General features: G+C 28.1%; 3 protein-coding genes and 1 long non-coding RNA gene across 10 annotated transcripts in view; all 4 read right to left on the minus strand.

Annotated features, from left to right (window-relative positions):
• Positions 1 to 4,303, minus strand: part of LOC141536645 (androgen-induced gene 1 protein) — a 30,429-nt gene extending 26,126 nt beyond the window's left edge. The window contains exon 1 of one of the 4 annotated variants that reach the window (XM_074257305.1): positions 3,384 to 3,733. The gene's annotated coding sequence lies outside the window, so the exon portion shown is untranslated. Of the gene's footprint in view, positions 1 to 3,383; positions 3,734 to 3,770 lie in introns of those variants that run through there. The other 3 variants (XM_074257303.1, XM_074257302.1, XM_074257300.1) reach the window with 3 other exon arrangements.
• Positions 4,304 to 5,153: 850 nt separating this feature from the next.
• LOC141536647 (uncharacterized) lies at positions 5,154 to 6,260 on the minus strand. Its single transcript, XR_012480765.1, has 2 exons — positions 5,768 to 6,260; positions 5,154 to 5,425 (listed from the first exon to the last, which is right to left on the minus strand). It is a non-coding gene; the product is annotated as an uncharacterized LOC141536647 (long non-coding RNA).
• Positions 6,261 to 6,585: 325 nt separating this feature from the next.
• Positions 6,586 to 7,772, minus strand: LOC141536088 (uncharacterized). 2 transcript variants are annotated; one of them, XM_074256335.1, is made up of 2 exons: positions 7,392 to 7,748; positions 6,586 to 7,196 (listed from the first exon to the last, which is right to left on the minus strand). In XM_074256335.1, exons 1-2 carry the CDS (start codon positions 7,575 to 7,577, stop codon positions 6,843 to 6,845), a joined length of 540 nt encoding a protein of 179 aa, XP_074112436.1. In that variant the 5' UTR covers positions 7,578 to 7,748; the 3' UTR covers positions 6,586 to 6,842. The 2 variants fall into 2 exon arrangements, with proteins under 2 accessions (XP_074112436.1, XP_074112437.1); XM_074256336.1 differs by having other exon boundaries at positions 6,587 to 7,196; positions 7,705 to 7,772.
• Positions 7,773 to 8,317: 545 nt separating this feature from the next.
• On the minus strand, positions 8,318 to 13,853 carry LOC141536087 (uncharacterized). Of its 3 annotated transcripts, none has more exons than XM_074256333.1 (9): positions 13,839 to 13,853; positions 13,602 to 13,762; positions 12,746 to 13,357; positions 12,543 to 12,672; positions 12,252 to 12,453; positions 10,624 to 11,469; positions 10,400 to 10,551; positions 9,970 to 10,272; positions 8,318 to 9,882 (listed from the first exon to the last, which is right to left on the minus strand). In XM_074256333.1, exons 4-6 carry the CDS (start codon positions 12,581 to 12,583, stop codon positions 10,777 to 10,779), a joined length of 936 nt encoding a protein of 311 aa, XP_074112434.1. In that variant the 5' UTR covers positions 12,584 to 12,672; positions 12,746 to 13,357; positions 13,602 to 13,762; positions 13,839 to 13,853; the 3' UTR covers positions 8,318 to 9,882; positions 9,970 to 10,272; positions 10,400 to 10,551; positions 10,624 to 10,776. The 3 variants fall into 3 exon arrangements, with proteins under 3 accessions (XP_074112434.1, XP_074112432.1, XP_074112435.1); XM_074256331.1 differs by having other exon boundaries at positions 13,831 to 13,845; XM_074256334.1 differs by lacking the exon at positions 13,839 to 13,853 and having other exon boundaries at positions 9,975 to 10,272; positions 13,602 to 13,825.
• Between the last annotated feature and the right edge of the window lie 222 nt (positions 13,854 to 14,075).

The raw sequence follows: 14,075 nt of genomic DNA on the forward strand, positions 1-14,075 counted from the left end.
AAATTCTTAGATCAAGAAAATATCTCTTCACTGAAAAAAAAGTTTAAGTCCTATTGGTATACACTTTTTTAATGAATTGGTATTGCGAATATGATAAAAAAGTTTAAGTATTATCGCAATACTCTGTTTAAGTGAGTGACTTATATTTTCCGTACGATACTATTGCAAGTCTAGAGAGTATAGTAAAAAAAGTTCCCGCGTAAAACTCAGCTCGTATTTCGCTCTTTTTTTCCCCGTGTTTATATACCGTGTTTATACCTTTAACATAAACATCGTTCTCAAGAGCATTAAAAAAAAAATTTATATAATTGACATTAAAAATAATAATTTATGGATCCGTGGGTGAAAAATAAATTAACCGAGTGGAATTTGTCATCCTATCATCAAGTGTTTGAAGGTATGTAATTTTATGATATTGTAAAATTTAAACACATTGTCAACCGAGGTTAACCTTTATTATAATAAATGTAACATCCTAACATTAATCTTTAATCATTATTTTTTAATAAATAAAATAAAATAAATTATTAAAAAATAAAAAAAATTAACATGTTTGAGTCACCAGGAACAATTTTGATATTAATTTTTAAAAATTTTTATAAACAAATATCTGACAACTCTTATGAGTTTCTTATAAGTACAAAATTAATATCACATTAAAGTTAGCAGTCACTTGATAATTTTTTAATTTTATTTAACAAACAACTTTATTCCAAAAAATTATTTTTTAAAAATTGGATTATTAATTTTTTTAAATTTATACATGTCAATTTTTTTTCCTCATTTTTTTTTGCTATAATTTATTTATAATTTTTAAATAAATTTAATTTTAAAATAAATGGGTTTATTATCATTTCTTTAATTTATAGCAATATTTATTTACATAATCTTTCTTTTTTTATTCTGTAAATTTATTACTATAAGGATTTGAGTGTATTGCTGATATGAGTTTTGCGGTGGCGCTCAAACTCGTTTTAAGTGTATGACTTAAACGAGTTTCAGGGTAGTGCTTAAAAATATTGCGCTGAGACTCAAACAGTGTTTAAGTATATTCGCAATACCAAGTATTTCAATATCACTGAAATTTATAAGTGTGGGACTCATACTTTTTTTTCAGTGTTGAGTCAACATAGATGTTCTATCAGTGTAACCAGTGCGAGTTACACAAAAAAACACAAAAGCAACTTCGGAAAATGTGACTTTCCTCATTAGGTCTAACAAACCGATTTACAATATTTTAAAAAGTGGCTAAGCAGTAGAAATTTGAAAAAAAAAAAAAAAAAGTTATATGCAATTTATATGGGAAAACTTACAATTCAAATTACCCGATGAAAAAAGATTTTGTCTAATCATATATAATCATGCATAATTGTCTATATATGATCAGATCCAAAAATTGGCCAGGTCTAATTATATATAATCATGTATAACTATATATAATAATATATAATTATATATAACAATATTTAATTATATATTTTTACTTCTAATTAATTATTTGGTTACTTTTATGGATATAGTACTTTATATGGTCATACGCGATTTTATATAACCAATTAAAATACAAAAAAAAACTTTATATTTAGATATTATCATACCTGGCTGTTATAACCCCATATATAACCATATACAAGTCTATATATCATCAGATCTGATTATATATGAGTCTATATATAATGAGATATGATCATATCTGGCTGTTATAACTCCATAAATAATCATGTATAAGTCTATATGTGATCAGATCTGATAGTATATAGGTCTATATATAATTAGATCTGATCAGACTTGCGTAGTCAGATGTTATCAAAATTTTTTCTTTGAAAAAAAAATTTTTTTCTTTTGGTCTTCACAAAAAGTGTAAAATGATGTTTACCATTACGTTTAAATCATTCTGAAAAAAAAAATTTGTTACATTTCTTATGGAATGTTTACGTCTGCTCTGCTACTTACTGCTCTGCTACTGCTCCGCTACTGCTTAACAGTCAAATCATTATTTACTTTATTATTCAAATAAATCTAATGTAATAATGAGATTCGGTAAAATAAATAATTTAAGACTATCAAAATATATTATAAAATTAATTTATATATATATATATATATATATATATATATATATATATATATATATATATGATAAACTGATTTGATACGTTATGTACTTCATAGAATCATTGTCATATAAGATAGCAGCACAGCAGACGGGAACTTCAAGGCGCATGGATATCACCAAAGCTTAAGCAGCATTGAACGTGGTTAGTAGTTGGATGGGTGACCGCTGGCGTTATAGCCGCAAAACTATACATATATATAGTTTCTATATATTTAATATATAATCATATATAAATATATATAGTTAGGCAAATTCATTTTTTCCCGGGAATTATATATAGACTCATATAATTAGATCTGATCAGATCTAATTATATATGGACTTATATATAATCAGATCTAATTATGTATGGGGTCATATATAATTATATATGACCTCATATATAATCATGCATGATTATATATAACTTCATATATGATTATATATAATCATATATGATCATATATATGAACATATATAATCATATATAATTAGACAAAAACTTTTTTCATCGGGAATTGTAAGTACTTAAAATTGATATCAAGAGCTCAAGGTTGATGAGAATTTTTTTTTATTTATGTAGATTAATATTTTGCCTGAGCACCTAGAAAAAAATTTTTTTGGTGGAAATTAATCACCCTAATATATGAGGATTTTCTTAATCAACTTGATGAGCTGAATCAGAAAATAGGAAAATTTTTCATAAATTCCGCCTTGAAGACAAATACAGCAGTTAGATTTCTATGAAAACGACTAAAAATTTATTGTATTTTTAAAATGAGTATGAAGACTACATACACTTATAAATGATTCATTCTTAAATATTTGTAAACATTGATACTTAATATTCAAAAGCTAAAAAAAAATTACATAAATAATTATTGATAATCTTTTTACGCGAACTTATGAATATTTATTTTTTTAATATATATGTTTTACTAGTCAGTATCAAACATTATAGATTCCACGGGTTAATTTTTTGGACGTTATTGTATGTGTTGAGATCAAACGCAAGATAATTTCGATTTTAACTGATTATGCACTGGAAATTAGTTTTATTACGGGTATAACCTAACTCCAATTGTATGTGAATCAATAAAAGGAAAAACATTGTTAATAACAAATATAAGCTGGAAAAAATTGTAAACTATTCAATTATTTAATCAAATGTAAATAACTTATATTTTGAGTTTGATAAAAAAAAAAAAATGAAATTGAAAATGAAAAAATGAAATAAAGTGGAATTATTGAATGAGACTGTAAACACATAGTTAATTTGTTTACTTACTTTTTACTTGAATTTGTGTTGCAACTACAATTAGTTTAGTGTTATTTTCAACTTGTTATCTCTCGGTTGTAAAAAAATTAAGATTCATGAAAAATGTATGCACTATCATTAAAATATTATTCTATTAATAAAACGATACTCATATTAGAAAGTTTTTTGAAATTTATTCAGCCATAAGTATTATAGTATTTTAAATTTAGTTAGACATTATTTCATAACGATAAAAGATTAAGTATAACTGTCACTTGAACTATAAATGAAATTCATAAACACCGTGACTTATTATATTATTCAGTATATACACTATATATCATACTATATACAACATACATAAATACATCCATATCCATTACACTTAACCTAGCTAATTTCGAATTAAGAACCGACCTTTTTATTGAGTTCATTCATAATGATGGAGAGTAAAAGTGAGTACGTACTCCTTATAGCTGACTGCAGAGAATAAAATATTTTAATCCATATGGAGTCCACGAAAACTTTTATTTTTAAGTTGAGTAGAATATGAAAGTATTTTAGAGATAACGGAGAAAAAAATTTTATGAAACGTTTCGGTAATCAACACTTAAAGGTTAAAGGTTATCTAAAAGTTATTAGGTTTGCAGATAAAAGCAATTGCTTTATTTTTGTATGTAATGTAATTAGTACCAGCAATAAAAAAAAAGTGCGTGCGCACAAAGTACACATGTCAGAGGTGAAACTTGTTAAGCAAACTAATTTTTAAATCTTGTTAATATTTATTCTCTTTTAAACTTTAGATTTCCGAGACTTAAATTAAATTTTTTAAATTTATTTCTTCGATAATTAGATTATTTAATGCAATTTCTATTGGTATTGATGTGACCAACGCATTATAATAACTAAAATATCCAATATAAGTTCGTGTTTCAACATTATCTAAATATCTTGTAAAAAAAATAGCATCTATTGTCGTTCCTGAGTTTCGAGTTGGTGTGTTCGGATGCGATTGTTATGCATTCATTATTGATGTATTGCCATTTAAAGTTCTAATATTTAACTACTAAACGAATACATCAACCAATAACGTGTATTTTTTCTCGATCTCTCTTACTCTTTCAAAATCCTTCGTACTATAGTTCTCTCCCACCTCTCGCTTCATGGCACTGTGCGTGATGCGACGATCGCTTTATCTCACTCATTCTCGATCTTTCTCACTTGCTTGCTTGCTTCCTAATCTCGCTCCATGGCTATGTGCTTCATGCTACGTTCACCCTTTCTCATTCTCTCTTAATCGGTCTCAATTGCTCTCTCTTTCTTCTTGGACACAAAAAGTTTCACATTTTCGTGACGCAAATATTATTATTATTGCGTTTCATCCGCAAAAATTTTACCCTCATGCGCGCAAAGAAGTTTCACTTCAAAAAGTAATATTAAAAATTCATATATTGATACTAGGGTATACTAGAATACTATATTTTGCCTCAAATTTAAATTCAGGTTGAAATTTTATTGAATATGCACTGCCATAAATGCGGGAACCACTTTAGCTGACTTAGTGGTTAATTGAGTCATGATTCAAGAGCTTTTGCATTTATTACAATAAGAGTTATCAATCAATAAATAAAGTACAGTCGAAATCTGACCTCTTGTGATAGTTCTGATTTGTCCTGCTCATTTCATTTAATTATATCGTATATTGACTCTTAATTTTTACCTTATTAATTGATTAATAATTAAAAAAAAATTGGTCAATAATCCACAAGTTTTGTGAATTAATAAAATGCCATTAAAACGAGATTTTACAAAAATTTATTTGAAAATTATGTTTACAAAAAACTGAGTTTCTGGAAATTTGTTTTTTAAAAAGTTATGACAAGCTCTTGTAGATAATTTTTTTTAGTTTTTGAAACCACTCTTCAATTTTCGATGTGATAATTAGTTGCTAATATTGGTGTTCAGGTATTTTATTACGCAGTTCACAATGCGCCCTGGTGGAAATAAGATTCTGTCAGTAGTCTGAATCGTTATTGTAAGACTAAATCAGAATGCCACCAGTCTAAATCTCTCTAAAAATGTTGTAATAGGAGTCAGTAAGTTAGATAAAAGCAGATGTTGTTATTTTAGGTTATTATTCGACATAAATTTTGGACTCTGCAAGAAGACTGAATCAGACTTATTTAATGCTGTTTACAAAATTCCAAATGTGAAAGAATCAGACTTTTTCAGAGATATTATGAAGTAATATTAATAATTTTTATTTCTTGAAATAATGATATCAATTTATCGTTGTTATAAAAAAATCATTTTATAGCGAATCTATATTTTCTCAAAGGGTTTCTAAGAACTGCTAAGATTTATTCAGTTTAACAGAAAAAAAAAAAGAGATTATTTATTTTCAAAAAATTTACTTATCAGAACTGGAGAAAATTAAAAATTAATATATGAACAAGATGTAGTTGTTATTATGTACTACACTATATGTTATAATAATAATGATGTTATTTGCAAGATTAATTGATTCAATGATATTTATTCACTTATTTTTTACATAGAAAAGTACTTAGCGTCTAACTCTATATTAGTCAGGTCACAATCGAGATTCATAATTATAATAATAAATCACAATAATACCAAATTATGGAGGGTAGAGGTAAGGAGAACCATCTCTATATATCAAAAAGTGTCCACGGAAAACAGCAAATTAAGATGACGCCACTGTAGCAAGTGGAAAGTATTTAAAAATAGCGCCACAAATAATTAGAGTAGGATACTAGATTAAAAAAGGAAAGAAAGACTTCCTCTTTGTAACCGCGCTTTTTACAAAAATGTTCATTATTTACATTAAAATCAATCAGAATAAAATAAAATTAATAATTAATTCAAATAAACCAATTTGTTACCCAAAAGCCCTGTCGATAAAGAAAAATGGAAACGTATTTGATACAATTCAACGAAAAAATTTCTGAATCCATTTGAATGATTTTTTTAATCAGGGCTTTTATAACAAGATAATAGTCATTTATTGATTAATTTTTTAACATTATATAACATATAGTATAACATTTTTCTTTAAAAATAAGTCGTACATTCAAGAAATTAATTTTGCATTTTTCTATTCATTTTTGTTTTCGTTTTTGCTGCGTCGTAGCGCTTATTTTCTGATTTCGCTAAAAATGCGCTCGCATTACAATATAAATGTCAATAATCTTAACAGTTAATTCTTTTTCATGAATAAAGCACCCAACTTTTATCAAGTACTCTTTTTAAGTTCATCTGATATTTGAGTAATGGTTTCTAGGTTTGTCAAATTTTTGCTTACAGCTCTTAAAACACACTTCTCTAATTGTTTGGTCAGTTCAAATAACTCTTCGCTAGGATAAATAAGCCCACCATATAAATCCATTTTCAGAATTACATCGTTTCGATGTAATCGTTGGCCATCTCTTGGATTCATATGAATATTTTGTAAGCAATCTGAACACTTCACAATTTTTGCAATTTGCGACTTATGTAACCCGCAATGTATGATTGCACGGCATCACTGGTTACTGCCTCATTATAATCATGATCTTCATCAATTGAAGAATTTTCCACTTGCGGTTCAGAATTTTGTAGCATGTCATCAATACCTTGAAGCCATAGCTGTCGCTCTAAATTTGAAGAAATTGACAGTTCAGGTTCGATTAAGCTTCTCAAAAGATTTTCCCCAGAAACATTACATCCTTTCGGAGGACGTATGAGTGAAAATGTAGAAGCCAATCTGTAAACTTGAGCAAACATTTTCGGATCAGGGTGATCGTTTCCTCCACATGAATGTCGCATGACAGAAAAAAATCTCTGAAATAAAATATCAATGATAATTTTTAACATGTTATAATAAATATAGTCAATAATAATTTATTAATCTGTATCATCATTTATTGCCATTAGAGGCAGTTCACATGCTAAGAAAAATCTTCGCAGTTTTGACTTCACGGTGGAAATATTGTTTACGCGGAAGCATTCTAAAATAACTGTTTAAAAGATATGTACTAATTGAAAATATCCACTGTTATATTTATCACGATTCCAATGTCTCCACTGTGTTTTTACTATGAAGTCAAGATCACAATGATAAATAAACTGGACCACAAATGCAATCACAGCAAAACAAAAATCAACCCAGTCAGCATCCAAATCAGAAAGACTTCTGGAAGAAGTCTTTTCAAAGACGTCCATAAGAAGTCTAAATATGATGTCTTAACGAATTCATCAATCAGAACTCTTAATCAAGAAGTCGACAGGAAATCTTTTGACAAACTTTGTAAGACTTCTAAAATATGAGCTCTTCAAGTAGTTTACTTACTGAACTCATAAGACATCAATAATCTGAGCTTTTTAAGAGGTCGTTTTTCTGACTTCGTAAGATGTCATGAATATGAACTCTTTCAGATGTCTTTTTGCTGAGGTAGGATTGAATTGTATTGGCGCATGCGCACAACGATAGAAATTTTATTTTTATTTTTTATCTCTGTTTTAATATAACCTATAAGTGTATGGTACGTTTTCTGTTTACATTCAGCGTCGAATTGCAAAACTTTAATTTAGTGAAATCAATTAATTATTTATAACCAGTGATTTCGTAATTTGTAAATTAAAAGTTCTAAAAATAATGTAAGTGCATAGCTTAGCTAATTAATATTTGACTGTGTATGATATTTCATGTTTTTATCAGTGATAAATTTGAGAAATCATTCGATTTTAAAGGTAACGTATACATTTATCCAAAAAATAAATATAAATTATGATTTTTTTTTAATTTAAAATATTTTTTTCTCAAGATTTCTGAAAGAAAAAGATTCAGTGAACTGTCTAAGAGTCAGAAAAATCGAAGATTGAAAAACGCTGTGAGCAGGCAATTTTGGAGACTGCACGTGCAAAAGCATCGGTTGATACTTTGTTTGATAATGATCCAGTTATTAATAACAGTGTAATGAACAACGACAATAATTATGACAGTGATGATTTCAGTTTACAGTCGATTCATTTAGATAATACCGTAACCGATATCTCTTTAAAGACTTACACAGATAATAATGATAATTCTCATTGTACAACAACAAAAACAACATCAACAGTAACAGCAACAACTACTACAACTTCTATCACTTATAATAATAATAATAATAATTGTGATATCGAAGTACCAATTCCTTTAACCAAACAATTAGCTCAATGGAAATGCGAATTTAACATTACTCAAGCTGGATCAAGTGCTTTACTAAAAATTATTAGAAATGTGGAGTCAATAGAAGAGTTAAAAAGTCTTCCAAATGACAGTCGTACCTTAATTGATACTCCTACAGATACTACTATTCGTGAGGTTGCACCAGGAGAATATTTCCACTATGGACTGAAAGAAGGATTAATTGATCAATTAAAAATTGTCGATATAAAACAGATTACAGATATTATCCAGATTAGTATACACATTGATGGTTTGCCAATATCGAAGAGTTCAAAACGACAACTGTATCCTATACTGGGAGAAATTTTTCCAAAAGTCTCTGTACCATTCGTTATTGGTATATACCATGGACTGAACAAACCAAATGACGAATGAATTTCTTCAAGATTTCATTAATGAGTACAAAAATCTGAGGGAGGAAGGTTTCGAGTATGATAGTCATAAATTTAAAGTAATTATAAGGGCTGTCATTTGTGATTCACCATCAAGAGCTTTTGTAACCTACACAAAAGGTCATGGTGGTTTTTATGGTTGCAGTAAGTGCATTCAAGAAGGAGAATATAGTGACCATCGAATGTTATTTCTTGATATGGATGCACCATTACGCACTGACTGGAATTTTATAAATCGTTTAAATGAAGATCATCATTTAGGAAAATCAGATTTTGAAGATATTGGTGTTGGTATGGTGTCTCAATTTCCAGTGGATTATATGCATCTTGTTTGTCAAGGAGTATCAAAAAAAATACTGACTTCGTGGACGAAAGGATGGCGACTAAATGATAAAAAATTACTTAAATTAAGTCACAAAATGACTGAAAATCAATATTATTATTATAATTATTATGAGTATTACATAACAACAATAATAATTTAACAATTAATATTAATAAATTTATAGCATGAATAAATAATATTTATTAATTTATAATAATAATATTCTGCAAATTTTCTGTATGAAATCAGAAAGAGCTCTCAATTCTGACTACTATAAGTACTCTTTTATTTGAAGTCGTAAAGAGCTCTTAATTCGGATTTCTGCAAGACATCTTATTTTTGAACTCAAAAAGACTTCCTAATTCTAACTTCTGTAAGCACTCTTTTTTTTTGAACTTCGAAAAAAGATCTCTTTGAGAATATTTGTGGAAGTCTTATATTACTCTTAAAGTGGCGCATTCGACGTCCTCAAGACGTCTTAGAGACACCATTCCGTTAAAAATTACGACGTCCAAATCTTAAATAGGAGTTCATCAAGAACCTCTAAAGACATCATATTGTTTACTGGGAAGGATGAATCTAAAAATATTTTTTACTTAAGAAATCAACGATAAAACATTATTTTATTAGCCCATGTACATGAAGTAATCATAATGTATGAAGTACCTTACAGTTTTGTAATAGAGAAGTATTCTTTGTCATTCCGGTATATGTTTTTTCAACTTTCAAATTTTTTATGAAACCTACAAAGTTAAAATTTTAAATTATTATGTTTTACTAAATAATTCTTACCTGTTTTTGACGACAATCTTCTGTTGCATACAGGGCATCTCTAGGTGTGCGAGAAGTCATAGCTTGGATTAAATTAAAAACAAGATCTATGAACTTTTGTGTCGGAGTTGAATCTTTCAACTTATCACACATAGGTTGGTAATGAGCCATCGCGACAGATACCTCATGACCAAAAACCTATAATTAAAATAATAAAAAATTATTGTAAATCTATTGAGAATAAAATTTTTAAAGTGTCTGAATATTTATCTTATTAGTTTATCAATCGAAAATAGTATGTAATAACATATTCAAGTATACATACTTCAGTTGCAAGAGGTACATTCATTACTTGAAAACCTTTTGGTTTTAAATGTGCAGGTGTTAATTTATAAGCTATTTTCATATTTGATTGACGATAGTTTTCTTCCTCTAGAAGAGCTTCCCAATGTTTTTTTTAACGATTCCATAGGGCGTCTGAAAAATTTATAGCCTTAGTTAATTATATTATTCTGGATTGTCGGAAATAAACTTATATTTGAACGTTACCATGAATTCGCTAATCTGTTCATCCAAAGTTGATGTTCGGAAACATTTTACTAAATGATTAAAATCAGAAATCATCCACAAACGTCGTGAACTATCTGAAGGGTGTTCACAGCTTATGTTATTTTCGTTCACTCCTAATATTTTCCATACCCCTCAGTTCCATGATGCACCGTCCATGACAACTGCGTCTATACAAATTCCACTGTTTTCCATCAATATGATACACTCTAGAATAAGTTTGTGTAGTGGTTCACTTTTACAAGCACTTTTAGAGAGGAAGCAACCCAAAGCTTGAACCCATCGACCTTGAAAAGGTACAAACTTAAAAACAAGAGCATGATCTGCAGTTTTATTTCTTAAGTCCTCTGGAGTGTGTTCACCCAAGTCAACAAATCCATTAAATTTCATTTCTTGAGAATCAAAATAAACACCCTCACTCAATTTCATCTCATCAACAAGAAGTACTCCACGTTTTTGACATTTATCCATTGATTCACATTTTTGCTGTAATCCTTGAAAAATAGCTGGCTGAAACCCGTAAGCTGAACTGCTTATTTTTCGTATAAATTTATTTAGTGTCTCAATACACGGTAATGGTAAAATATCTCTAGTACGTAAAAATTGATATGTTCTTCGGCTTTTTATGCGTATTAAAATACACTCGTAAATCCATTCTAATGTATATCGCCGGCCTTTACAATTTTTCTTTTTAGCTGCGTCAAAGCATGAATTAACTACGCTCTGAAATGTTTTAGGTAACTTCATAATAGCTTTATTAACTGCAACTTTTGATTTCTGAGAACATTCAAATTTCGCCTGATACACTTTTTCTCTCAGCTTCATTTTCTGTAAATAATTAGTATTAAACTTAAAAGAAAATTGTAAATGTTACATACTTAAAAGTTAATCCAAAAAAATTTGCCATTTTACGGAATTCATCAAACAACATAACTAATAAACCTCGGTTGTAATAGAACGACATTCACCATTTGACGTTAAAGTATTACTTATGTACAACTAACATTTTCTTCTTCATATCAAGTTATTAAATCCGAGATTAAATTAAAATTATTATCGTTTTAATCTGAAGAAGCTACTGAGTATAACATTTAATCAACACAAATATTATTTAAAAACTTTGTATTTATTGTCATTGTATTGTAAAATGTATAAAAAGGGTTCTATAAAATAATTAACAGCTATTAATTCTGTAAACGGAAATAAAAGCAGTATATAGAACAATTATTTTATAGGAATTAAAATATGTACCATTTGAAAAACATAAAAATTTTAAATTTTTTCGATATTAGGACGAATGTACAATTATTTTTCAAAATTATAGCTATCTTGACGACATCATTAATATACAAATATATTCAAAAATTAAAAATGTAATATATGACAAATGGATGAAAAAAACAATAATTTATGGGCCCACAAATGAGAGTCGCTGTCAAAAAACCGTTGAAAAAGCACAAATTGTGTGGCTTTCCTGCAGGAGAAAAAAATAATATCATTAGATTTTACAGCTTCTTTTAATGTCTAAAATTTAAAACCATCACCGGATTATCTACACACAATAAAATCTAGCTTTAAAGTTTCTGGTATGTATATGTATAATAACTTACCGATCTTTTTAAACGTTTACATCGTTTTTGTAGATTTGAAGTACGACGTTTTTGAGAAATCGTATTTTCTAAAATATTTGAAGCAGAATTACAATTCTGTAAGCGATGTCGTAAAACTTTACAAGATTTACATCTTGGATTCGCTTGATTTCTTGTATAAGACTCGTCACTAAAAATTACACCCTTACAAGTTTGTGAAAACCTAAAATTTGATGGAATAATTAAAAAGTTAATTATATTTTTACTCGTCATATAAGTATATTTCTTTGCTAATATAAAAATCGATTATACTTTTTTTTTTGTCTATTTGAGTACCAACGCATAATGGCCATTTTTCTACGAATTTCAAGTACTCGTAGATGGTTTTGAATGAAAATATAGTATCGTTTGTAGTCAATTCCTCATTCGTCGAGAAAATAACCTATAATGTGTTTTCAATTAATTATTGGTATTAAAGAGATTGAGACAAATACAATTATTTTGCAAGAACTTACAGTAACAGATAAGTCTTTGTTTACTCGTAAACGGTTTACGATTTGCATAGTTTTAGCATCCATCCGAAAGAATTCCAACCCTTCTGGTTTTTCAAAATACATCCAACCTTGCGGTAGCACAGAAGATTTCAGATTATCAAAAAATTTCTAGGTTGGCTGAGAAGTGACTTCAGGTTCTTTATCATTTTGTTGATCAGTATGAGTTTCTTCATTCAACTGCACTATTTCTAAATCGTGTTTACTTTGTGTAATCGTATCCATAACTCTATCAGAGACTCTCTGATCAACTAATAGTTCTTGTTGTTTAAATTTATCTTCATGTTTTAATTTTTCTTCAGATTTATTATGGTTAGAACTCGGTTTTTGTAGTTGATTTATAACATTTCGTTCAACGTCATGTATGGCTACAGGGAGAAACTGATGTTCGACCGTTGGCAGAGCTGTATCTCGTAATGTTTTTTTACCTGTTGGAAAAATCGTGATCTCCCCGTTAATGTTGAACGTTTCGTACATTTTTATGTCCTCCTCTTTAAAATGTAAATGACAAATATAGTCAGTTGTTTTCATTGTAGTGCCTAAAGCTGTATTCCATTTATTCAATTTTTCCAGAGTCTAGAAGTTGATATAAACAAAAATATTAATTGCCTAAATTATTAAGTATTATTAGGAACATGTTACATTTTTTTAATATTTTTCATCCATCAATAATAATAATGTCAATATTTTCCAAAAACATTAAGACTTTATTTTTTTAATCAACTTTTTGTATAATTTTCTTTTATTATAAAAATTAAAAAGTTATTTAACTGTTCACTTCGCTATTGTTAAATAATTAATAAAAATTTATTATACATACTGTTGGGCGAAAAAATGATAGAGGTTGAGATATATCAATTCCGTTATTTTTTAATTTACGTCCACTTGAACAACTTTTCACTGAGCAAAGCTTTCCCATTATTATTACACTTATTTTATGAAAATTAACAACAATGAAATTACAAAAAAACAAAAATGTACCTATAAAAATTTTAAAACAATCAAATCGCTATCTGTATTATTTTAGCAGTTTTATAGGTTATATTTACTTAATTACATTCAACTACTTAAGTAGTTTAGGTTTTAAATATTGTATTTCTCCTCACTACAAAAGTCACAAAAAATATTAAATTATTACGTCCTTTTGCTACACTAGAGCCACTTTGGCAATTTTTTGAATCATAATTTGCTGTTTACTGGTGGACACTTTTTCAACTGATTCCCCATACTAGATGGTCCTCCGTACCTCTACCCACCATACCCGGTAGTGACATGTGTGCAGCAATGGTAGTAC

The sequence above is a fragment of the Cotesia typhae genome, unplaced genomic scaffold (assembly GCF_013202065.1).
Source record: "Cotesia typhae breed Kobodo isofemale line unplaced genomic scaffold, CoteBio_Ctyphae scaffold_152, whole genome shotgun sequence".
In the NCBI taxonomy this organism is placed as follows: Eukaryota; Metazoa; Arthropoda; class Insecta; order Hymenoptera; family Braconidae; genus Cotesia; species Cotesia typhae.